We start from the raw sequence: 24,669 nt of genomic DNA, 5'->3' as shown, positions 1-24,669 counted from the left end.
GACCGCAGAGCACATCTGGCCATAAAGAGGATTTCCACCCCGATGCTCCCTACGCTTGTTTATCCATCTGGCTGGATTACATTAAAAAAAAAAAAAATAATAATAATTCCTGTCTGGCAGGGAAATGGGATGCGCTGGGCGCTTTGGCTGCGCCTGGGGGACATCCATATTAATTTCTGGAGGAGAAAATTAAATAACGGGGACAGGATTAAGGTCAGCGAGCCTGTTGAAGCTCTCTCCTACAATACACAGGCATATTTATTCCTCATGCGGATGCACAGATGGCTCCCGATTCCCTGGTTTGGGTTTAAATGCTCTTCATTGGCCTATCTAAAATCCAAAGCCAGGAAGAGAAAGAGATACAGCACTGGGAATGGGATGGTTGGGATTAATTCATTCATACATTCTGAAAATCAGGATTTTTCCGTAATAATATATTTCAGAGGAAGTTATGGTCTTGTTTGGGGAAATATAGAAACTCTGCCGGATCCCAGCTGCAAACCAAGCAGGGGCAGTCTATTGACCATCAATTAAATTTTAATTCATCGTGGAAGTTAGCAGTGCTAAAACCCCCCAAACCAGTATATCCACGGCATCTGTTTAATGGAGCCACGTGCCACACGGTCGTTTTAGCGTCTCAGGGTAAAATTTCTCCCGGCAGCAAGCCAAGGGCTGCATCGATCCCCGCTGGAGGTTTGGCCCTTCTTCATCCGCAGCTCAGGCAGCGACGGGGAATGGAGGAAATAATGGGACGTTAAGTGCGACGGGGGTTCGTGCCAGGTTAGAAAGCATTAATGGGATGGGTTTTTCTCGTAAAAAACAAATGGAAAATGCTGACTTTGGTTTAATGATGAGCTGGGAAAGTCCCTGGGTTCATCTGACCCTGCTTCATGGCTTCTCATTGATTGGTTTTTTGGGTTTTTTTTTGTTTGTTTTGTTTTAATTCACACAAAACGCTTTTATTCGCATAACTCTGGACTTGCTTGGAGAATTAGCAGCAGCTTGCGAAGGCGGAGGGAAGCATTAAAATGGTCTGCAGGAGATTTACAGGGATTTGGGGGTAATTTGGTGGGGTTTGGAGGTAGGGATGAAGTCCCAAGACCCGTCTCCATCCCAACATCACTCCCTGGAGCTGGCAAAAAATGGGGGCTCAAGCTCCCCCCCCATCTCAAATCACGCTTAGCTCATCGGGAAACCTCTTTAAACCCTCCAAAGGCAAAAATAAATGGCAATAAGTGCTGTGTTCGGAGGGTCAATGCAATGCGTTTTGCAGAACTTGGTTTGTTTTCCGGTCTCACCACAGAATAGTCTCTTTTAAGTTAAAATGCTCTACTTTGGATTTTTTTCTTGGGACCCGGATGTCTCGGTAATATTCAGCTCCTGCTTGGATGAGAGCAGAGAAAAAGCAATTTGGGGAATGAACGGGGTGATGGCGGCGCAGGGAAGGAAAGCGCTGGGAGCACTTGCTTCCCAGCAAAAAGGAAAGGTGTCGCTTGGTCAGGCTGTTATTTTCCCATGTCAGCGTGTAATTAAAGAACTGAAGCCTCATTAGGGTATTTTGCATTTTCTTCGGTAGTGAGGGCTTCATCGCATGACTGGGGTACAGCTCCGCCAGGGCTCGTGGCCCTGCAGAGCCCAGGAAGGGCAGGTCCCCTCCGAGAGAAAAGAAATGTCATTTCTTGGCCCATTTTTAGCAAAAGAAGGGGTTTTCCAAGCGCTGCATAGAAATCTCTACCTGCACCACGATCCTGTATCAAACCACAGGAGAGAAAAGTGCAGCTCATGGATGGCATTTCTCCTGCGCTCTCGACAACCGTAAGTTTTCCTGTAAAAAGAAAGAAAGAAAAAAAAAAAAAAGATAAAAGGGCTATATACATTTTTAGCCTTTTGCTGGGGATGGAAACAGCCCAGGGAGCAAAATTGGCATGAGCAGGACATTAAATACACACATTTCCAGAGGCTCATCACCACGCAGTTACACAACCTGCGTCGGTGGGGAGGAGAAGTCCCAGCGAGTCCCTAATCCCGGCGGCACGTAAGGGCACGGACAACGTGCCAGGAGAGGAACCACGGAGGAGGGGGGGGAAGTAAACAACCCAAACTTTCCAAGCAACATCTCGCGCTGCTTCCAGAAGGGGTTATTATTATTTTATTTTTGGGTGTTTTTTTTTTTCGGCCAGAGGCGGCTCTGTTGCGAAGCCAAGGAGCGCAAAGCGAGCACGGAAAAAAATAAACCGCTTTATGTGTCAATGAGACTCATCGCAGCCGTGATGTTGGGGAGGAGGAGGTCGTTGTGTGTCCTCCCCCCGCCCGGCGTTGATCTACTTTCCTCACCGGTGATGGTTTTTCGCATGGCAATCTACGGGCAGATGTGACTCACGGGCCACAGGATGCTGCGGGCAGGAGGCTACAGCGAGGGGCTGTTGAAAGGTGGTTTTTTGGGGAGTGGGGGGGAAAAGGGCAGGAAAATAAGGCAAGTCTTTTTCTCGTTGTGTTTCAAAAACAAAGCCAGATCCTCGAGGAAGGAGATTAGCCAAATGAATTTAACATCCATTTCTCCTCCGCAGGTGAAATACGAAATATCGGAGGCCGAACGCACCCTCCTGCTCTTTACTGTCAGACAACTGTCTTAAAAAGGCTGTAAATGTTCCTCCAGCTGCTACAATCTCATTAGGAGTGTAATAACCTCTGCCCACGTGCTCGCTGCTATTCCGGGCAGGGACACGCGTAAGCTCCTTAGGGATGGGACCCTCCCTGGCCGCAGGCTGATGCCTTCCCAATGATGCACCGCGTCTTTAGAAGATAACCAGCAGGGGACACAGCTCCCAAAAATGCGCCTTCGACCCCTCCCCAGGGTTGGCGGCATCACCCAGGCGCTAGAAGGTAAAATAACCGCTTTTATTTAAAAATAAAAATTTTAAAAAAAAGTTATATAAAAATAAAAAAGGCTTTCTTTCGGGAAATACTTTTTCATTTTGGAATAAGCACTGATAATAAAAGTGCTTTGAAGGAGGGGGAGGAAAAAAAAAATAAAAATCAAATTTGGGTATTTGAGCCTCCCTGCTGCCAGCTGGGTTAATTTACGGGAAATGGGAGAAGTCAGTCACGCTTGCTCGAAGAAGATGTTTGCTGTCCAGTTTGGTTTCAGCCCAGCACTTGGTTTAAAAATAACTTGTCCCAGTGCCTTGGGAGCAGCGGCTGCGGGACAGGCAGGGATTGTGTCTCCGGGCTGAACAATTAGCCGCTGTGTCCGGGAGAATGAGCCAGGGGAAGAGCCGTAACCCTTCGCAGAAAGGGCTCGTCCTGTCCTTCCGTATCGATAAATCTCCCGTTTTTCGGACAGATGAGGACAGCCTGGCGTTCGGACTCTTTTCAAGCATGATGCCCCTCCATAAAACTTCAGGAACAAATGCTTCCCCAGCGATGCTACAATCCAGCTTCCCCTAAACTTCCCCAAGTGGTGCAACACGCACCAGCTGGCTCCTTCGTAGGAAAAACCGAATATCTGTATTTTATTTTTTTTTTCCCCCTCGCAGCAGGGCTTGTAATATATGACTCACCCAGAGGCTTTCCTTTGCCTCTCCCATTTATTTTTAACTCGCAATCCCCTCGGAAGACTTTCCGAGATCAGAGCGGCGGCGTAAGCACGTTGCATGACATAACGTGGCTGCGCTGAGGTCACCTTCTTCAAAATAAACCCGGGCACACCCGGGATGGGCAAAGGCACTCCCATTTTCGTCGTCTGTACATCAATCATCCGCGCCAGGCTCGGATCCCGCTTCGGGCGATTGCTCCCATCCCAAAAAGCGTCAGCTGCGTGCCGAGAGCTTGCAGGAGCGTGCCGAAATCCCGGCTGACGTATTTAAACGTTGTGTTTCCCCAAGCGGAGCCAAGGGCAGGAGCATCTTTCTTTCGGAGGTGTGATGGGTGGAGGGATAACACCGCCGTTGGGGCTCCCTGTGGATTCCCAGCTGGGCTGCGTTGGGAAAGGGGCGGGAGAAATCAGTTTTCCCGGTGGGAAAAGGGGCTGTGGGGCGAGATGCGGAAAGCTGAACCCCAGGAAATTCAGACAATTGTTTGATTTTTAATTTTTTAATTTTTTTTTAAAAGCAATAGATTGAGACAAGGACCAGGTTGGAGACAGAGAAATATTTAAAAGCACCGTTACGTTTTTCTCTGAGCTATATGTTTTTCTTTTGTATACGTATTTTTGGTCCAGATCTTCACCTTGATTATTCACGTGAGAATGAATCAAGCTTTCGCACCCCATGACCCGGTTTCTAACTCACGTGCTCGGCGAGGACGAGATGATTAAACACAAGAGTCACGCAAATCTTCGCAGCTGAGCCAGTGAGTACGTTTCCACCCCGATTTTTCCCCTCTCCCTCCACAGAAAGCGTTCCCAGAGCCAGGCCTGGCTTTACGGCGTTTCATCCCCTTTTTCTCCTGGTGTAAGTGAGAATAAGCAAAGATGAACTGGGGTTGGGAAATGTGTGCCCACGGGGGAAATCGGGCTGGATTTTTAGCCGTTAGGGGTTTTTAATCTATTGAAACAGTTTCCCGCGTGACGTGCATCTTTGCATCCATTTTGGAGCATCTTCCAGCTGGGATGTCGACCCAAGACGTTGTGTGACTTCGTCCAAAGCTTTTCTTTTCCCTAAAGCAACAAATTAAAGGGTCTTTATGAAGCTGCTGCTGAGGATGAGGCTGACATTATATACCAAAGAGATGTTATATACCAAATATTCAGGCATTACATGCCAAATCTGCTCCATATGTTTAATTCTCTGCCCTTTTATCTTGGAAGGGGAGCTGCTGATGGGGGAAAGCTTTACCGTCGCCCGCGTGGGTGCAAGAATAAGCCAATAACCGCCGTCTGGTGCAAGGAAAAGCCCAGGGAGAGACTAGGCTGCTCTGGAGATGCTCATGCAGAGTTGTCATGGGCACGATGCTCTCCGTAGTGATCTCCATGGCTACCTCAGCACCGAGCAGAAGGGATGCAAGAGATGTAGGAACAGCATCGTTAGCTTAAATGCTGCACACTCTCTCTCCCGACTGGTGTAAATAAGTAATGCTTGGGATCTCCAGGGATGACGGCTGGTTTTTAGCCAGAGCTTGAAGGCAGCTGAGATCGCAAATGTTTTTTATTTATGAAAAACTGAGATTTGTAACATCTCCCCTAAGGTATTTCTACAGTGGATGCACTGGGCTACAAGTGCACGATGCACTCAGAGAAGGCTCAGGTTTGGTTTTTTTTTACTCACCCTTAGCCAATGCCATTGACAAACCCAGATAGCATTCCTGCTTCTGACCCAAGATTAGGCTATGGGAATGGCTACCCTAAGAAATAAAGCTGTGTAATGATAAGGAAGTTCAGCTTTGACCAGTGTGTAAAGAAGGAAGCATTTTGAAATTATGGGTTTTTTTTCCCCAGCTAGCAATTTATTTTTTTAAACAGCAGCAAAGATTATGTACAATAGGACCACCTAGTTAATACAGTTTGAAGCTGAGATGCACTAGCTTTAGGGGCTGAGCAGAGATGCCAAAGCCGACAACTCCCCTAAAGGAATTTCTCCTTAATTTTATCTCCTTAACTTTTCCAATGCAACTCCCAAAGCAGTGCGAACGCCCTGGCTTGCAGCCTGCGTGGAGAAAGCTGGGGCAATAAAAGTCACGTTAAATCTGAGCAGAGGGTTTGAAGTACAAGGGAAGAAGCTCACAGGCTTTTCAGGGCTTGGGGTTGCCGTGACCTCTTTGCCACCAAGAGCGAAAACACAGATTCAAGCAAAGCATTTTATCTAGCAGCGCTTAGAGAGGATGGAGGGAAGTGGTTTATAAGACGATGAATATAAACCAGGCTATGAGCCCACGTGGCAGGAGCAGCACAAGAGGACAAACCCCAGCTTAGGCAACAGTGTTTTGCTCCAGTGATGGGCAAAGAGATTTTTCTTTTCTCTCTACAATTACCCCTAAAGTTGTGTTTGGTTGAACTACGCAACTCAACGTGTCTTTTTCCCAGCAGCTCCGGCGACCTTGGCCCCTGGCTTGTTTTCCAGTGCATTTCTCAGTAAGCCCAGAGGGACTCTTGGAAGAGAGTAATGATCAAAGTACAGAAACCAGAGGAAATTCATTTTGCATTTACGGTGCCAGGTCAGAACCAGCTGTTTATCCCGAGCCGGGGCGGGGGGAGCAGGGCAAATTGTTCACATCGGGCTCAGCACAAGGAGGCTTCCTGCAAGCAAAGCCCCATCCGCAGCCGTTAAATAGCAAATAATAATCAGCGCTAATAATACAACACAGTTTATTATTCCCAGGGTGTTTTCTTGTCCATATTCTGGCCTGAAACATCTGTGCCGTCCAAAATATTTTTGTGGTATCAATGATCCAAGGAGCTTGTCACGTTAAAAAAAAAAAAAATTATGCTGGAGCAAAGCCTCTGGGACTTGATTTCTCACAAAGCTTAGCCTGTTTGGGAGCCTGGCTTATTCTGCTAAGGATTCATTAGGTCATCTGTTGCTCAAATAAAAAGGAAAGTTTGATATAATTACGTCAGCTCCTCGGTTGAGATTAAATGAAACAAAGCTGGGAATTGGGGTCTTATTGCTCCCTCACTAATCGCTGGAGCTCTCCTGCACAAATAGCTTTAAAATGAATGTTTTGGGGACTGGGATGGGAATGAAGTTTTGAACAACTCTTCAGGGCAGCTGTTTTGCAGCTAAGCTTTCTGAGCTGTTTTCAGAGGATGATGAGAAAAGCAGATGGAGGAGGTCGCAGACCCTTTTTCTGGAGAAAAAAAGGAGGTTGACGTCGTTGAAAAATGGGGAGAAAAAAAAGAAGGGAAATGAAATAACAATAGTAAACCTGGATACTATTTTAATTGCAGAAATAGGCTGATTGTGGCAGAATTGGCTACAAGCCCCTTTCCTGTATTTCTCCTTAGTTCCGGGAATAGAGAAGAGCGATTTATGTCTTGAAATAGGTGTTGGTGGGGATCTGCACCTGGGCTGAGCGGAGCTCTGGGCTCTCTGCCGCAGACCTAGCCCGGCGAGGGAGAGCCAACAATGCCGCTGCCCTCCAGCCTTTGAATTATTGATCTTATATATATTAATTATAGACGCTTCTCGGGGTCAGTAGGTAGAGCACGAGGAAGGTGGGTTGGGTGAGGTGTGGCAGGAGTTGAATTTCAAGAGAGGAGGATTTGAGAAGGGAAGTGGTTTAATCAACACCAGTTTAGTTAAACCCTTATAAATGCACAGAACGCAGATCGCAGACAAACTGAGACAGAAAAAAAACTTCAGATGGAGGAGATAGCTGCTTCTCATTAAAAAAAAAAACAAAACAAAACAACAATAAACACCACAAAACCACATCTAGGAGCTGGAAATGAGCTAATATCAGTCTTTAATTTATCAATAGAAGTAGTCAAGCAGAGGGAAAGCGTCAGCCTATGCGAGGGGGTCCCTTTGGGGAGAAATTGGAGGTTAATCATAAATGACGACCCTGTTTTGCGTGAGGAATCATTATCCAGCTTGTCCTCATTTTTTTTTTTTTTTTCTAAAAATTAAAGTGCTCTCCAGTTGGATTAGGACAATTTTCTGGGTTATTCATTGGTGATTTACTATTAACTCAGAGACGCAACTGCTCACATTTTTAATCCATCTACCTCCCAGGCAGGGAACAGAGAGACGGCAGTGGTGACGCATCTATTTTGGGGCAAATTCCTCCGTTATTCGTTGCTTATCTGTGTCCCTATCTGTCATTTATTGTGACCCAGCTACAAGAAATAACTTTATGAGGAAGAGCCAGCTGAATTCAGCTCATTTGTTTGCAAACCTGTATAATTTTTTAATCAATGGATCAGCTAAACAAGTATTACTGCATTTATGTTACTTACTCTTTAAAGTCGATAATCCCTTTGCTCTTCTGCACCACATAGTGGGTATTACTTTATTTAAAATGTAGTACTAGTGTTGAGAGGGGTTTATAAAAATGAGGCAGACCTTTTCCTTTTAATTATCTCAGAATTTCAGGATTGTAAGCCTTCAAAATATACCCAGCTGGGAAGCAGAAAAGTCACGGATGTATTTTCTGATTCAATCTCTGGTACCAGCGTCACTTCTCCCCACCACCAACCTTCCTCTGACCACAAAATACTCCACTTTTAAAGCTGATTTTTGCAGATGACACCACTGGAGAGTTTTCAGATGGGCTGAGGACATCCCTGGGCACAGCAGTTCCTGCAGAAATCCTTTGGGCTTCAGCTCCCCAAACCCCTTTTGCAAAAAGCCTTTGCAATGCTGACCTCTGCAGGCAAATATTGCATAAAACCAGCTGTCTCTGGGCAGCAATAACCTAAATAATGCATAAACCAGGTATTTTACGCATTATTGCTGGCTGTGGGTAGCAATAGCCTTTCAGTAATGCATAAAACCGGGGCATTTCTCTGTTGGTTAGCAAACAGTATTTTGGTGAGGGAAATACTGAGAAATCGTCGTTCGCTTGGAAGGGGCTGATCTGTGAACTGCTGTGTATTTTTAAACGATTTGCTGGTTGAATAAAACGCTTTGAAATCGGAAGACGAAGAATGAAAAGCTGACATTTGTGCCATAAAGCTATAACCCGGGAGTAAAAGGCCCTGTTGGGGGGGGGAGGGGGGGGGCAAAAATCTACCTGCACTTTTGCCCCCGAGACCCCACCTCTAATTAAGCTGTAATTAGCAACGCCCTGAGGGCCAGTAGGACCCCTTTGGTGATGTCGGCTGGGTCTCTAGGGGGGATGGAGATAGGGGTCCTGCAAGCCCAGACCTGGTCGCCAGGTCCGGGCCCAGCCGCCTCCTCAGGGCCCGGCCCCGGAGCTCCCCTCGGCCCCGGCGGCCTCTCAGCCGCCGCCCCGGGGCTTCCCCCACCCCCACAGTCCCTCCAGCCGCGGCCTCCCCTCAGCCCCGGCGGGCATGGAGCTCGCCCGGCCCCGACAGCCCCTCAGCCGCCACCCCGGCGACTCCCCGGGCCCGGACCCCCTCCTCGGCCGCGGCCTTGCCCCCGCCCCGGGAAGGCCCGGCCCGGCCCACAGGGCAGGCCCCGGTCCGCGGCCCTCCCCCCGGTCCCCGGTTCCTTCGAGGCCTCCTGCGGGAGCGGGTGGGCCGGTCCCGGGCCTGCTCCTCCTCCACACTTCGGGGCTGCCACCCACCCCGCCCAGGCCGGGAGGGGTGCCCTGTGGCAAACGGGGGAGGTGGTGGCCGCAAAAGAAAGCAGGCGGTGATGGCTTTGGCTGGGGAGGACTTTAATGTACTCACTGCCCCGGGTGTGGGGAAGCATCGTGGGGCAGTGGGTGGATGCCCTTCCCTGTGGGGTCTGCAAAGGGGTACGTCAGTGGTTAGCAGCAGCTGTGAGGAACCTTCCCCTCTGCCCCAGATCGGCTGAGCTCCGGGGGCGTCCCTGATGGGGGGTCAGACTCCAAAGGTGGCCAAGGAAGAGCCATCAGAGGGACCTGGAGCCCCACGGTGCATGGAGATGAGTGCCCCGTGCCAGGGAAGGATGCTCAGATCCCAAGGGACACCGAGGAAGAGACGTCAGAGGAACCCAGAACCCCGCGAGACGTCGGAGACATTGCCCTGCAGTGCTTGGGCATAATTTTAATGGGAGCTCCTGGGGTGCAGGGCACGCCGCGGCACCCAGCAGACCCCCATCCTAGAGCTTGAGTGCTGTGACACGGGGAATGTGGAAGGGACAGGTCTCCTCTGAACCTGTAGAGCTGCAGAAGGAGAAGGAGAAAACATCAAGGAGGAGCTCACATCTCCCCTCCCTGCATCCTCCCACCCCAGGCAGCACACCCTGTGCCCACTCACTTACATGAGCCGGTTGCGGATGGGGCGGAAGTGTTTGGTGAGCCTGACAGCAAAGATGATGTTGGGGATGAGGAAGAAGGTGCAGCATCCCAAGCTGAACCAGAAAGCATTCTGCAAGGAGAGAGCACGAGGATTGCCGCTGAGCCGCGTGGGGAGAGGCAGCCCCCAGGCTGTGGAGGGGTTTGGGGAGCCTTGCGGTCGCTGGTCCTAATGGTGTGGGGTTGTCAGGGCTGCTGTCAGCCCTGGCTGCCCCCAATTCGTGCTGGTTGGTGGTGGGATGCTGCACTGTGGAGGTCCCCGCTGGGCCCCCATGGAGGGACAGGGACTGGATCCTTACCCAGGGGTCAGCAATGCGGTCACACAGAATCACCCGCCCGTTGTCCAGGGCAGTGGCCAGCGGCTGGCACGAAGCCACGTCCTCCCTCAGCTGGAACAAGAAGTGGAGACAAGGCATAAACCTACTCCTAGTTTGGGGGGAGGCATTTTGCTGCTCAGCAAGGGGCTCGCGTGCAGCATCCATGGGGGCTCCCAGCCCCAAAGAATCCCTCTGCAGTGAAGGTGAGCACCTACCGTCTGCCCAACCCAGTTCAGGTACTGCGCGAAGTACCGCAGCTCCTTCCTCGTGAAGCAGCCGATCTCCTGGGCAGAGGGAAAGCAGCATGGAGGGCAAGTGCCACGCTTCCCAGCCCTGCTCCAGCCCCAGTCCAGCCGGCTCTGGGCTAATGTCAGGCTTGGAAATGAGGTCTGGAGGCTTCAGGTGCCCTTTCCCCTCTGCCCTGTTCTCACTGTTTTGTTCTGACTGTAGGGAATTTTGTACCCCCTGAGGGCTAATCCAGCCCTGACTCACCTGCCGGAGGATCTGCTGGGCTTGCACGGGCAGCCGGGCTTCCACTGAGGCCGTGGTGTCCAGTGTCGTCTTTACCCGCTCCTGGGGAAGCATGAGAAGGGCAGAGCCTCCTCAGAGCACAGAGCAGCAGGATGGGTGCCCCGAGGGCGCCGGGAGCAGGGCGTGCAGTGCTGTGCATGTGCCGAGCTCCAAACTGGATCTCGTTCCAGAGAGCAGGGAAACAGGGACCTGCCTCTGGAACCAGAAGGAGCAGGGAAAAGAGAGAGAAGAGAAACCCCCTGGCAGAGAGTGGGTGAGATGAACGCCATGGGATAGCTATGCCAGGGAAGCTGAAATGCCCTGAGTGCTGCAGGGGGATATTTGATTTGCAGCGGCAAATTTAATCGCTAAAGGAGACCAATCCTTCCTGGATGGCATTTTTCCTGGCTCTCCCATCACCCTGTAACTGGCTTTTTGGGGCCCTGGCAGGTGGAACCCATAGGGCACCACGTAGTTTTCAGAGCTGAAAGAAACTGCGCAAATACCTGGAGGTGCGGTGCCAAGCGGGAGAGGAACTGGACACTTTCCCCCAGTTTTGCCTGTGGGACAGGGAGGTGAGATGGGTACAAAAGCCCTGTCGCCCCCTGCATGGGGACGCCACTGGGCAAACACCAACAGCACCGCGAGCCGCCAGCCCAGCATAGACTCACCACCAAAGCCTCCTGTGATTGCACCGTGGAGTTTTGCATCTGCCACAGGGCCCGGGCCTCGGCGGCCAGCCGCCCCGCCACTGTGCCGTTCCTCTGCGGGGGGACAGCGGGGTGAGGATGTCCCCATGGGCATGCAGGCAGCCCCCGCTACCTGGCCCGCAGCTTACCTGCATTTTCTGCAGCCCCTCGAGGCTCCTCGCCAAGCCAGGGAGGCTGGTCTGCACCACGGGGTTTTTCATCTGGGGGAAGATGGAGTTGGTGACTGCCTTACATCTAACCCTGGAAGCCATCCCCGGCACGACTGGGCCACATCCTGCCCTCTGCAGAGGGGACCAGTTCCCCACGAGCATCCCCTCACCTCCTCCTGGAAGCGCCCATAGTCCACCTCATCCACGCCGCTGCGGGCGAAGGTCTCCAGGTCCTGCCTGCCCTCGCTGCGGAGGAGCCGCACGTCGCCCAGGCGCGCCGTGAAGTCACCCAGGCGTTTTTGGAAATCAGCCGTGTACTGCAGGGGTGAGATGTGGGGGATGCTGTGTGGTTGGGACCAGGCATCTCCATCCCAGTAACCCCAGTAAAGCTCGTGCATCCTCGCAACATTACCAGAAGCTCTGGCTGCAGCCAGCCCTCACCTTGGGGGATTTTAGATGCTCATCCAGGTTGTAGGACCTGTCGAGCTGCAGCACCTCCCACAGCCCCGCACCGCTCTTGCACTCCCTGGAAGGCAAAGGGACGTGGGTGGCGTGACCCCAAATTAGCCCTCTGATGTACAGGGGCAGAGGTGGGCTCCTGCAGCACCCACCGGTACGTGGCGCTGAGGTTGGAGTCCCTCCTGAGGTTGAGCTGGTGAGTGAGGTTCATGGATGGAGGCAGGTTCCCGGGGGTGTCGATGAACTGAGCCAAACGGGAGGAAAAAGAGGGTTAGGGTAAGGCACAGCAATGATTTTGGGAGTGCTCTACCGTTGCAGGTGTGTCCTGGGGTACCTGATCCCAGCCAGAGCTAATCTTGCCTTTATTTGTACGATCTCCATTGCAGAGCCTCGCTGGGCGGTGTTCAGAGGGAAAGCAGCGGACAGCCCTGCGCAGGGACGTGCCTGTGCGTACATGGCCACGGGAGGAGCCCTGATCCCATTCCCAACCCTGCTCCCAGCCCTGTCACAGCATGCCGCCGGCCCCGAGCACCCCAGGGATCCCCAAACAACTGGAAGACAGGGGTCCTGCTTGATAGGGGCATCCTCGCCTCAAGCAAAGTAACAGCACAAGGGCAATTCCCCACTCCTGATGCAAATCCAAGGACCTAATCCTAAACTTAATCTTCTGGTTTAGGATGGGGCTTTTCTGGATGGCTTTAGGGGGAGGATGCAGAATGTTTGGAGGCATTTTGGTGCACACAAGCAGAGATGCATGGGGCGATGGGTGGACGCATGGTCACCCACCTTATAAATCTCCTGGTTGACCCAATTCCTGCAAACCAGCGTCTGGATGTTGCCCCCAACCAGGAAGGTGGCAAAAACCAGGAGGATGAGGAGCCAGGAGAACAGGAAAGCCAGGCCCACGCCGCTGAAAGAGGGAGAGGAGGTGCCGGCGGCAGCTTTGCAGACCCGAGCGAGCAGAAAGACTTGTGGGGACCTGCCTGCCCAGCTGCAGCCCCCGCGGCTCCCTCCCGCGCCCGGGCACGCCGGCCTGCCTGGGAAGGGCCCGCAGGAGCGGGGTGTGCCGGGCAGCGGGGTTGGGGTGCGGGAGCTGCCAGCTCCCAGGGAGGAGCAGCTTCTCCCAAACCCGCCGGCGCAGGCGGCGGCTTCAAAAGCCTTTCCGCTCATCCCGCTCCCAGTCCCTCCCTTGGCTTTGCCCCTCTGTTGTTTTTTTTTTTTTGGGGGGGGGGGTGAGGTGGCAACAGCCTCCCCCCAGCACCCAGAGAGATGCTTACAGCAGGAGAAACTTGGCGCCAGCTTCTCCTCGGCACTCGTAGTCGCTCGGGTCTTCCCGCTTGGAGAGTCCGTATGCCCCCAGGGCCATCCCTGTCACGTTGCAGGCGAGGATGAGGAGGACGATGGAGCACAGCACCGTGCCCGCAATCCACCTGGAGGAAAGAGCAGCAGGGCACAACCTCAAGATGTGGGGCTGATGCACCAGCTGGAGCTCGGAAGGGGGCTCAGCACCCATCTCTGCTGCACCCCCTGCACCCCTTCATGTTCCCCCGTGTCACCTGTACCGCTCGAAGCGCTCTACCTCCCGGAGGTACGGCTGACTCCTGTCCTCAGCTTTCACCAGGGCTTCGCTGACGGGCCGGGTGTAGTCAGGGAGGGGGAAGCTGTTGGCGATGGACTGCACCTTCTCGGTCATGCGGGCCATCTCGTCCCGCAGATCTGTGGGGCCAAGGCCATGCTGGAGGGGCGGATGGTCCTTGTGTCCCACCCTATGTCCCCAAATAGGGATTTGCCCGCCAGAGGGTGTCCCTGCTCGGTCCGGCTGTCCTACTCACCCTGGATGACCTGTGCCATCCTCTCCACGGCCAGCTCTGGGATGGAGTTGAAGGTGCCATTGCCCTGCAAGGAAAGAGGGGGTGCTGAGCCGGGGCCGCCTGTGGGTGCCAGAGCCCCCCGCTGCACCTTGACCCCCCCCCAACCTGGCGAATCATCTCTTCAAAGTCACTTCGGGGCAGACCAGCCAGCGCCTTCAAAACCTTCTCCACCGACGGCACCTTGGGGTGGAAGAAGCAACCTGTGAGCCTCGGGGCTGCCGGAGGGGTGGCGATGGTGGGGGACCAGCACCCTGTCCCACCTTGCTGTAGTCGGCGCCCAGCTCCAGGCCCTGTGCCCTGCCCAGGACGCTGGCGCAGGAGGTGCAGCGCGGGTCGTCCAGCAGCGCGACCACGCGCCGATGCCGTTCCCGCAGCGCCGGCTCCAGCTCGGCCCGTGCCGATGCCAGCGCCCGCACCGTCTTGTCGAGAATCTGTAAATGGTGCAGCGAGGTCTGTAGGTCTTAAAGAGAAAGCCCAGGGCTAGTTCACGCTGCTCCGCTCGGCCGCCCCGGCTCTCCGGCGAGGCTTTGACGCTGGCCCCGGGGAGAGCCGTGCTCGGCCATACCTCCAGCCCTGTCCTGCAGGTCTGCCAGCGCCGCGTAGGTCATCGCCTTCAGCTGCGTGTGGATGGAGAGCCCCACACTCCGGCTGAGCCCTGCAAGGCATCGAGCACCCCATCGGCATCTCATTCCGCTGGGAAGCTCTGGACAGTGCCCGGCTCAGTGCTTACCACCCAGGTCGGAGATTATCTGCTGTCGAGGCACCTCGAACTGGTCTACCACCATCTGCACCCCCTGCCAGGAGAGAGGAGCTGGTCGGCCAGGGGTAGCAGTGGCCGGGAGGGGAGGAAGTCCCGTGTTGCCATTCAAAATACATTTTTAATGCAGTCGCCACCTTCTCGCCTCCCAAACTACTCACTGAGGGAAACGCAGCCATCCCTGGGCTGCACCCTGCGCCGGGGGAAGCCGCTTGGGAACCCACCTGGGGGATGTTGGCGATGTGCTGCCGCAGGGTGCGCAGGGTGGCCGGCACGGCCCCCAGCCCCGGCTCCATCTGCCCCTTCACCCGCTGGCTGGTGACGAAGGCGCAGATGACGCTGGTCCTGCCAGGGACAAGCAGGCAGTGACGGGGCTGCCCATCAGAGCCATCCCAGCCCCATGGGACGCGGTTCCCCCTCCCAGGGCGAGGGGGACAGTTCATGGGGTGCTTTGGGGACTCACAGGATGACAAGGGAGGTGAGGGATAGGCAGGCCAGCAGGCAGTGGCGGCGGCAGCCCAGCGAGCGCCGGTGGGCACGCAGGCGTCCCCCGCACCGCCGGCGGCTCCGGCAGTAGCAGAAGCACATCCCAGCCACCGGCACAGCCACGGTGAAGAGCAGAGCCACGGCGGCACAGACGACGTAGCCCAGCTCATACTGCACCACCTACGTGACAGGAGAGCGTGGTCAGCACCGCTGCACCCAGCTTTTGGGGTGCTCCGTGTGCCCAGGTGCCCCATCCTGGATGGGTTCATCCCATGGGATCCCCGACCCCACATCCCAGCTCACCTGCGACGTCCGCACCGAGCCGGGGTCGTTCAGGGCTGCCCTGAGCAGCTCTGGAAAAGAAACCACGGCGCCAGTAAAAGAGATCTCACCCGACGGACCCCCAGACCTCCCCAGGCAGCGGGGCTGGGATGAAGGCAGCATCCCCCTCCGTGGAGTGGCTCAGACCTCTCCCTGGAGCAGCTCCAGACACAGGGATTGCAGCCGGCAAAACCCCGGGGGTCCCAACACCCGTGGCATTGGGGTCCCGGCAGCCTGGCTCGGGGCTCACCTGTGGGCAGGGGGTTTTGCTGGATGAGGTCCAGGCAGCGCCGGACGAGGCCGTAGAGGGGATCGAGCGAGCTGGGTACTCGGTGCAGCGCCGGCACCCGAATCTCAGCGTGCGTGTCGGTGAAGCGGAGGACGCCGCCGGGGCTGGCGAGGTGGCATTGCTGGGCGCTAGCGGGACGCAGCAGCGCCCAAGCCAGCAGCAAGCCGGCTGCCCGCATGGCTTCAACAGCGAAGAGAGAGCCGGGGGGGGGCTCCGTCAGCCTGCGAGCGGGCAGAGGGGCATGCCCGGCCCCGGATGGCTCTCTCCGGCTCGGCTCGCTGCTCCAGGAAACCTGCCTGACGGGTCGGCCGCCGAGCAAAGCCCAGACGCTGCCGTGGCTTGTTCCTCCGATGGGCTCCCCGGGGCGGCTGGGCTTGGCGGAGCTGCGTGGAGGCGTCTCCCAAATCATCCCAGGCCTGTTTCGCAACCCCGGGCATCCCTGAGTCACCCGCCATGGGGTCCCCACGGTCAAGGCCATTCCCAAAAATGGATGGCAAATCCTCCCCCTGGCATTTTGGGGAGAGGGTCAGGTGGAGGTGAACCCCCTGTCCTTTGGAGGATGCTCATCCCCACCTTGGAAGGAGGGATGTGGGGTTTGGGCATCACTCGGGGGGGTGGAAAAGCCCTTGCAGGTGGGTCCGTGCCTGCAGTCATGGTCCCTGTGGGGCAACATCACGGGGCAAAACGCATCCCGAGCCCCGGGGCAGCACCATGCGCAGTGGGCTGGGAGAGAGAAGGGAAAACAGGGGGAACACACAAGGAGAGGGATGGTGGGTCCCGGCTGGCGAGGCCGACCACATGTGAGATGAGTTTTCCGGGCTCAGCCGGTCCCTGCCTCACACCCCGAGGCGGCCGCGGCTCCTTCCCAGGACCGGATCCTGCTCGCCAGCATGGGCTGAGCGCTAATTACAGGGTTGACTGGAAACGGAGGAGGTTCAACCTGATTTCCCCGGCACGGGGGGAGCAGCCCCTGTTGTGCCCAGACGGCCGCGGGGCACCCCGAGAGCTGGGCCCCCCCGCTTGGCCGGGCGAGTCGAGCCAGCCCTTCCCCGCCACCGGCTGCCAATGCCTCCGGCCTCCCGGCGTTGATGCTAATCCATGTGGTTTTCCTCCCTCTGGAAAAGGGGCTTCTCTCCCAGCTGGAGATACTGGCAGCATCTTTCCATGCTGGGCACAAGGCGCTGCTCCCCACCACCCGCTTGGGAATGAGGTGCTGCAGACTGGAAAATCTCGCCCTGCTCGGGTGAGTCCTTGTCCCAGGACAAAACTCCCCGGGCCAGGAAAGCGTGGAGTTTGAAGTGCCATTGCGTGCACGGTACATATATATATGTATATGTGGCAGCGTACGGCAAAGATGCGCCGGCTGCCCGCGGTGGTACTGGGGCGGTGATGGTGATGCTGGTGATGGTTTCCCATGCCAGTGATGGTTTCTCAACCGCACAATGGTTTCCCATGCCAACCATTTCCCATCCCAACGATGATATTTTCTTCCAGAGGTGATTTTCGTGTCCGAGGGGAAGGGATGGGGCCGGCACCGAGGACCCTGCAATGCTGACACGTGTGTGCTGCCCTGTCCTGCCCCTGTGGCAGGAATGGGGGGGGGGTTGGGGATACTTTTGGGTTGGTTTTGTCCTCCCCCTTTCTGCTCCGAGGGGCAACTGCTGCTCCCAACTGCAGTTGAACCATCCCAGCACTGTGTGGCCATGATGGGGAGACCGTGACGGGTGGGGGCCCTTTGGGGGGGTCCCCAGTGGCACTTGGGCGGTCACTTCTAGTGGGATGGGGGATGCTGGTACTGGGGGTGGTGGTACTGGAGTGTCAGTACCGGGGTGGGGTAGAGCTGCCGGTACCAGGGATGTTGGCACCAGGATGGGGTAGGGATGCTGGTACTGGGAGTACCAGTACCAGTATGGGGTGGGGGCGGCGGTACTGGGGATGCTGGTACCAGTGCTGGTGTAGGGTGGGGATGCCAGTCCTGGGGCAGTCATGCTGATGCTGGGGGGAACCAGGGTGCTGCTGCTGGTGCTGGTACCGGGACAGTGCTGTTGGTACTGGGACAGTGCTGTTGGTACAGGGACAGTGCTCCTGATACTGGGGCAATCATGCTGGTTCTGGGATGGTGATGCTGTTAGTGAGGTGGTGATTGCGGTTCTGGTACTGGGATGGTGATGCTGTTAATGGGGCAGTGATCGTGGTGCTAATACTGGGAAGGTGATTCTGTTACTGGGGTAGTGATGCTGGCTCTGGGGCAGTGATACTGGTGCTGGCACTGGGGTAATGATGGTGGTACTGGGGCGGTGATGGTGGCACTGGGCGGTGATGCTGGTGGCACTGGGGTAGTGATGGTGACACTGGGGCGGTGCTGGTGGCACTGGGCGGTGCTGGCGATGGTTCCGGGGCTGTTATACCCATGTGTGACCGCTAGGTGACGCCACCGCTTCAGACGAGTTCGGAGGGGGCGTGGTCTAGGGAGGGGCGTGGTCTCCCCTCTGGGGGCGGGGCGTCAGTGTGGCGTCGCGGCACTCAAGGCGGCGGAAGCGGAAGTGGCGTTTGACGGGCCGGGTGTCGCCGCCATCGCCATTATGGTGGGCAAAGGGGCTTCTCGCGTACCGGAGCGGTGAGTGAGTCTCCCCGGCTTTGTCCCCACGCAGCTCCGCGGCTTCCTCCCGGCCTGGGGCCTCCCGGGGACTTCCCCGGGGCGCGGCGGCGGCGTGCGGCCCGGTACTGCCGGGACCCGCGGGGCCCGGCCGGGGCCTGACAGCGGCGGCGCTGACCCGTTACGTTGAACATATCGCAGGGCCCGGGCAGCGCGGAGCCGTGGCTTAAAGCTCAGGGGGTGTCTCGGGGTGGGGAGGGAGGGTCCCCGGGTCTGGGGGTATTGAGGGTCTCCGGGCCGGGGGAGCGCGGGGCCGGGTTCCCGGGTCAGCCGTTTAACGCCTTCGTGCTGTGGGGTTTAGGTGGACCGACTACGTGCCGCTGGGCAGGAGGATGCCGGGCACCCGCTTCATCGCCTTTAAGGTCCCCCTGAAGACGGTAAGCATCCACCAATGCCCTGGGTCCGTTTGGGGTGGAAAGGGGCTGTGGGAAAGTGTCGCTTTGGGAAGAATCAATGAGTGAATTCTCTCCAAAAAACGAGAAGGAGTGTCACTAGGTCATTTTGTTGTTTATTTTTGGTAAGCGGGCTATAATTGGGGGGAGAGAGGAGTGCAGCGCAGTTGCTGCTGTTCGAGCAGTCAGAGCATGTGATGGGATAGCGGTGGTGTTCACCAGGAGCAGCTTCTGGGGGGTGTTGGCATTTTTCTGAGTGCCGGCAGCACCACCCAGGATACAGGGAGGTCTGACCGGGCCAGCTCTGTTAGTGCAGGAGGGATGCTCTGGAGGTGCCTGGAAGTTGTGCGGCCCCATGAAGTCAGTACCAGAGCCGCATTTTGGGGGCTGAGGCTGTGAGGGGTCTGCATGGCAGCATTGCCCACCCAGCCGTGCCTGGAGGTCCTTGCCACTGTGTGCTGGGGGCAAGCTCTGCTCCAGAGTGGCTTGAGCACAGCAGTTATGCCTAAAACAAAAACTGGGTCATCTCTGTGAGGGTCGTGAAGCTCCTGGCAGGGAGTAGTGATGTTTGTTCACCAACATTTGAGCTGAGGGCCTATTTTCTAGTTTCCACCAAATGAAAACTTCAATTTCTGGGTGTGTTTGTCACGCTGCAGTGTTTTGCCCCAGTCTCAAGTCTTTGGTCGCTCTTGGAAACCCTCAGCTAAACAGTCCCAAAGCAGCGAGGGGCTGAGCACGTTCCAATTTAGCTCAGTGTAACGTGTGTGTCAGTCTGTGTCTGCTTTTGCTTGTTGCCTGCATTTTTCTCTTTTAAGGGATGATCTTTGTGCGGTTCTGCAGCATGTTCATGCCACCCGCCTGTCGCAGTGCACTTGAGTTTAATGTCTGCTCTTAAATGTTATGTCCCCTCAGAGCTTTAATCGGAACCTTCATCCAGAGGAGAGATTTTCACCTCATGACCTCATTAAAAAAATTAAAGAGCAGAAGGAAGAACTGGGCCTGATCATTGACCTGACATACACAACACGCTACTACGGGCCAGAGGTCAGTTTTGGTCTTACACAGAGCTTCATTTCCCCAACAGTAAGCCCTGATGTTGCTGATAACGTGGAAGATGATTTTTACAAGAAGATAACTTTTGAAGAGTGTGAGGTGCTCGAATCCCCTTGCAGGGGGATGAGGTGAAGCGTTGCAGGCCCTTTGGGATGGGGTCTTCGTCCTCAATCGAGTACAGGCCTGAGGTCTTCAGCCCCCAGGGTGCAAATCCTCTTTGTACCAACCAGCACAAGTTTTGGGATACCCTAAAGCTGGTTTCTAGAGGGTCTCCTGAGTGAAGAGGTGATTACAACCAGCTTTGGCTTGTGGTATCAAATATGTGGGTACTTGCTTGGAAAGGTGTTCCATGCTCTGTCTATGCTTCATCTTCTCCAGGGAGGAAAAAGCGAATAAAAATGCAGGCTGTCCTGGAATGTTGGTATTATGTTGAGGGAGTGAAGCAAAAGTTTTCTTACCTAAACCTGTGTTGCTGCTCTTTAGGGCTTAGTTGAAAAGTTCAGCTTCTTCTGGTTTATAGTTTATGGTTGTCTAATTGATAAGAATCCTTGTTCTTTTTCTGGAAATTACTGACTTTCTTTATTGTAGGAGCTCCCATCCACACTCTGCTACTCAAAGATCTTGACAATGGGACACGAAATACCAAACAAGCACACCATTTTTCAATTCAAATGTGTTGTAAAAAAGTTTTTGAGAGACAACAAAGACAATGGTAAGTGTGGATTTCCCTTAGGTTGCTGCTGTTGGGAAGGGCACTGCAGACTTGGAAGCCAGTGATGCTTTAATGAACAGCACGAACTTCTTTTCCTTCTCTTGGCATGTGAATGTCAAACAACAAGATGGGTTTGTTATGGTGAGGGAATTCTGATAATTTGGCAGAGAGTTGAGCTTTGATTGAGTTGGAGACTCCATCTCTGGACTGGCTGGTGGATACCGATCCCTTTTTGGTAGCAGTGTAAGCAGCAAGCTGTTAGCGCTCGGGAAATGTGGGATAGCTTTTTGTGGAGCTTTTAAATACATCTGCCCTGCAATGAACTGTGTGACCATGCAGACGAGCTCACAGAATTAAATGAGTTAATGAGCTGAATCACTGGTGCTAATTAGACGTGGTGATGTTGTTGTGCGGTCATTTCTGTTATTTACACTGGTGTGACTGTTGGAGGACAAATGCAAATGGGCTTGTTCTGGGGAGGTTTTGGAGAAAGAGCATTTAAATATAACCTGATTATTGTGTGTTACAGATAAACTCATCGGAGTTCATTGCACGCATGGCTTAAACAGAACTGGCTACCTGGTTTGCAGGTGAGTTGTCCTTAGTCAAACTGAGTTAAGTGCCAGTTTCTTGTTGCTCCAGGAGGAAATAGTGTTGCACCAGTAAAACAAGAGTCAAGTGACCTGCGTAATCCCAGACTTGGAAGGATTTAAAGCTTTTCAGCTTTGAGATAGTTGCTGTTAGCAGCCACTTTTTATCCTGCATTTCAGCAGACCAAATGCTGATACTCCATTCCGGCATGTAAATAGAAGCTCTAAAAACTTCCCAGTTATTCTTTCTTTTTGAATCATCACTAACCTGTCAATGTTTCCGTAGTTAATTTTGTAATTAGAGTTTTCTTGCTGATCTGTTCAGGTACCTGATTGACGTTGAAGGCATGGAGCCAAATACTGCAATAGAGTGTACGTACGTGTATGTTCTTCTTGTTTGGATGCGAAATGTTTATCGTGGACTTGTGGATTTAGATGGTCACGGGGTTTGGGCTGGCTCTGGGGAGGTGACTGTGCTTTATCTGCGTGTGTGTTTTCCTGTCACGTAGAACGGGAGCTGGGGGAAGGGGGGTGTCGGGGGTTCTTTGAGGTAATTGGAAAGGAGGAATTATGTTTATGGCCTGACTGTGGAGCTGACCAGGGTTGAGCGAACCCGGGGGGCACTGAGCACAGCTCTGCCTGTCTACCTTGGCACAGGCTGTCATGCGAAGGATGCTACGCTCAGTGGAATCACCCTGCATGACCTGAGTGTGGAATTGTTGGTCGAAGGGGTTAACCTCCTTCGAAAGGGTATAAGTGCTCTGCAGCCCCATGAATGACTCCTGCAGAGCGTTGTTGTAACTCAGACCTGTCTTTCTACAGTGTTCAACAGGGCTCGAGGGCATCCTATAGAGAGAACCAACTATATCCAAGATCTTCGGCAGAGATCTGTAAAAAAGTAAGTCTCTTTGTGTGCATGAGCAAGTGCCCATGCCTGGGGAGAGCTGCTGTCAAGCAAGAGCGGTTAAACGTGATTAGCTCCTAGGAAGGGACATGGAAAGGGCCACTGGATAAGAGGGAAGTTGGGAGACCCGGCTTAAAAGATCTCCACAGGCCTGCTGCTTCCCCCGCCTCCTTTTTTGGGGAGTGGTGTTGCAAAGGGGAGGGGGTTTTTAAGTGTAAAAGACTTGTGATCACTTGGGGAGGGGGTTTTTAAGTGTAAAAGACTCGTTGTGATCACTTAGTGAATAGTTTGTGGACACAGTTGAGACATAGAATTCTTTTTAAGGAACTGCGGACTAAAGAATTTGGGCTCGGGCCCCTTCAGAGAAAAAGCCGGTGCTACGCCAAACACTAAAATGCAGATGGTAAACCATCATCCGCATCGTTCGGACCAATCCACGTTAGCAGTGCCCAGGTGGGTTTTTGCTTCTGGCCTCTGTGTGTGCCATAGAGCTGAGCAGATGCAACAAAAAGAGCTGTTTTCTGATTTTTTAAAAACTTTAACTTGTTTTTTTACAAGCCGCAACTCAGGGAAGAGAACGCCCGTTGCTTTGCCAGCTCTGTGTTGGGGGTGGGTGAAAAAAAACCCTGAAACTTGTCTAGAGCCTCTGTATCCACGTTTCTCCATCAGCAAAGTTCTTGGCCTTGGAATAACACGCTTGTGCCTGGAGATGCAGAATAACCTAACTGACAGCATTGGTGCTAGTTCCCAGCGTGGCTGGAAGGTTTTGCAAGCTGTCTAAGAGATTTCGGGGCCAAGAGGAGTGTGAATCGGGCGCCCAGTGAGGCAGCTCTTCCTGAGAGTGGAGCGGTAACTCTGCTGTAGGCTCCTCCCGTCTCAGCAGGGGTGGGCAGGGGGACAGTGAATGCAGATAAAGAACTTCCTCTTAACTGAGATGGGAGATGACCTCTGGCTTTGGGGAGCTCCAAAACCATCTCGGGAGCAGATGTTTTGAGCGTGTCCAGAGGAGGCCATAAAGACGCTCTGAGGGCTGGAGCCCCTCTGCTGGGAGGACAGGCCTAGAGAGTTGGGGGTGTTCAGCCTGGAGAAGAGAAGGCTCTGGGGAGACCTCAGAGCCCCTTCTAGTGCCTAAAGGGGCTCCAGGAGAGCTGGGGAGGGACTTTTTACAAAGGCATGGAGTGATAGAATGAGGGGGAATTGCTTCGAACTGGAAGAAGGGAGATTGAGATGAGATATTTGGAAGAAATTGTTGCCTGTGAGGGCGGTGAGCCCCTGGCGCAGGTTGCCCCGAGAAGCTGTGGCTGCCCCATCCCTGGAGGTGTTCAAGGCCGGGTTGGACGGGGCTTGGAGCAACCTGGGCTGGGGGGAGGTGGCCCTGCCCAGGGCAGGGGGGTGGGAACTGTGTGATCTTCAAGGTCCCTTCCAACCCAACCCATGTTGATTCCATGCTGATTCCACTTATGGTAGCCAGCGGCCGCTTCTGGCGGAGCAGCGTCTCGTTCAGCTCCGATCTTCAGGGGAAGGCGAAATGTTTCCTGCTGAAAACTTCCCTTACTGTAAGAAATCAGCATGTGGGAAATAAGCTGCTCACTGGACGTTCTCCCTGGGTGTCTGGGGAAACCCAGAGGGGCTGATGGGATTAATGATCAGCCCTTTCGGGCTCCGCGTACAAAGTCTGAACAGGGCTGTGACTTCTCCTGGTACCAACTCCTGAATTTTCTTCCAGAAACTCCGGTAAAGCCAAGAAGAACCGTCGGCGAGGCGCCAAGGCGCAGGCACACTACCAGGAGCTGGCTCTGGAGCACAGGGCCATGGAGCAAAGGCGGCCGTGCGGTTTCACAGCGAGGAACTGTCGGGTTTCATTACCCGCTAATGAGTGGCAGCGCAATGAGTGGCGCAACGGACTGTGCTTTCCCCCCCAGAACCCCCACCTCTGCCCACCCCAGGAAATACAAGCGGCCAGGAAACGCAGGCGCCGGCGTAGGAAACCGGTTGCGACGCTGTAGGGAATGTTGTACGCCATGAAATCCCGTCCGAGGCTGCGTCCTCACCCCTGCGAAGCTCCGAGATGGGTCTCTCGTGGCTTTGCTGTAACCACCAGCAGTCGGGAATGGCAAACGCGGGTGTTCTTAACACAGCTCAGTTTTTAAATTCTTTTTCTTTTCCTTCTCTCTCCCCTCTTGGTACTTTTACAAAGCTCGCAGAGATTTTGTTTTTTTAACCCAATGTCGTACTCCACTCATAGCTCCATTCCTTGAGGGATGCGGAGAATAAACGCTGACCCAAAGGGAGTGGGAATTACCCAAAAGAAACATCCTCAGGAACATCCTTTTAACCTTCAACAAAAAAAAAAAAAAAAAAAAGGGCTTTTCCTTGATTTCCTCAATGCATAATAAGAAATAGGATTTGGCCTGAAACTGTTTTGTGGTTTTTTTTTTCCCTTTTCGCCAGCTTTTGCTGCAGTAAATGTTGGCCATGCTTAACACTTGGATCTGGAGCCGTTATTTCCCCAGGGATGGGCCTGAGGAACCCGGCAGGACCCGGCTCTCACCCCACCGGAGGGTTGCGGGGCGGTGCACGCTGCCTTCCGACCCCGTTTTGGGGTGAGAAC

General features: G+C 54.3%; 3 protein-coding genes across 3 annotated transcripts in view; 2 read left to right on the top strand and 1 right to left on the bottom strand.

Annotated features, from left to right (window-relative positions):
• Positions 1-24,669, top strand: part of ACTG2 (actin gamma 2, smooth muscle) — a 124,449-nt gene that overhangs the window by 77,787 nt on the left and 21,993 nt on the right. The gene's annotated exons all lie outside the window — the stretch shown is intronic.
• Positions 9,616-15,929, bottom strand: PROM2 (prominin 2; the record flags this gene model as incomplete). The annotated part of the gene is made up of 23 exons (XM_082495791.1): positions 9,616-9,750; positions 9,849-9,955; positions 10,182-10,271; positions 10,415-10,483; positions 10,692-10,772; positions 11,216-11,269; positions 11,381-11,473; positions 11,548-11,619; positions 11,739-11,885; positions 12,010-12,094; positions 12,180-12,271; positions 12,814-12,937; positions 13,305-13,457; positions 13,584-13,743; positions 13,860-13,923; positions 14,004-14,078; positions 14,159-14,358; positions 14,464-14,553; positions 14,629-14,692; positions 14,880-15,000; positions 15,119-15,321; positions 15,445-15,494; positions 15,713-15,929. The coding sequence occupies 23 exons, from the start codon at positions 15,927-15,929 to the stop codon at positions 9,687-9,689; spliced, it is 2,475 nt and encodes an 824-aa protein (XP_082351917.1). The 3' UTR covers positions 9,616-9,686.
• Positions 18,306-24,493, top strand: DUSP11 (dual specificity phosphatase 11). The gene is made up of 9 exons (XM_082495737.1): positions 18,306-18,368; positions 18,709-18,784; positions 19,712-19,843; positions 20,441-20,564; positions 21,094-21,154; positions 21,480-21,526; positions 21,977-22,052; positions 22,383-22,511; positions 23,785-24,493. The coding sequence occupies exons 1-9, from the start codon at positions 18,334-18,336 to the stop codon at positions 24,062-24,064; spliced, it is 960 nt and encodes a 319-aa protein (XP_082351863.1). The 5' UTR covers positions 18,306-18,333; the 3' UTR covers positions 24,065-24,493.

Source organism: Vanellus vanellus, assembly GCF_965231255.1.
Source record: "Vanellus vanellus genome assembly, chromosome: 26".
NCBI classification, from domain to species: Eukaryota; Metazoa; Chordata; class Aves; order Charadriiformes; family Charadriidae; genus Vanellus; species Vanellus vanellus.
This window is presented reverse-complemented; position numbering and strand designations above follow the sequence as displayed.

Bases quoted from the DNA above. Each gene is read 5' to 3' on its own strand.
- DUSP11 (XM_082495737.1), top strand. From the start codon at position 18,334: ATGGTGGGCAAAGGGGCTTCTCGCGTACCGGAGCG. The intron at 18,785-19,711 runs GTAAGCATCCAC...ATGTCCCCTCAG, and splicing joins TTAAGGTCCCCCTGAAGACG to AGCTTTAATCGGAACCTTCA. The intron at 21,155-21,479 runs GTGAGTTGTCCT...TGATCTGTTCAG, and splicing joins ACTGGCTACCTGGTTTGCAG to GTACCTGATTGACGTTGAAG.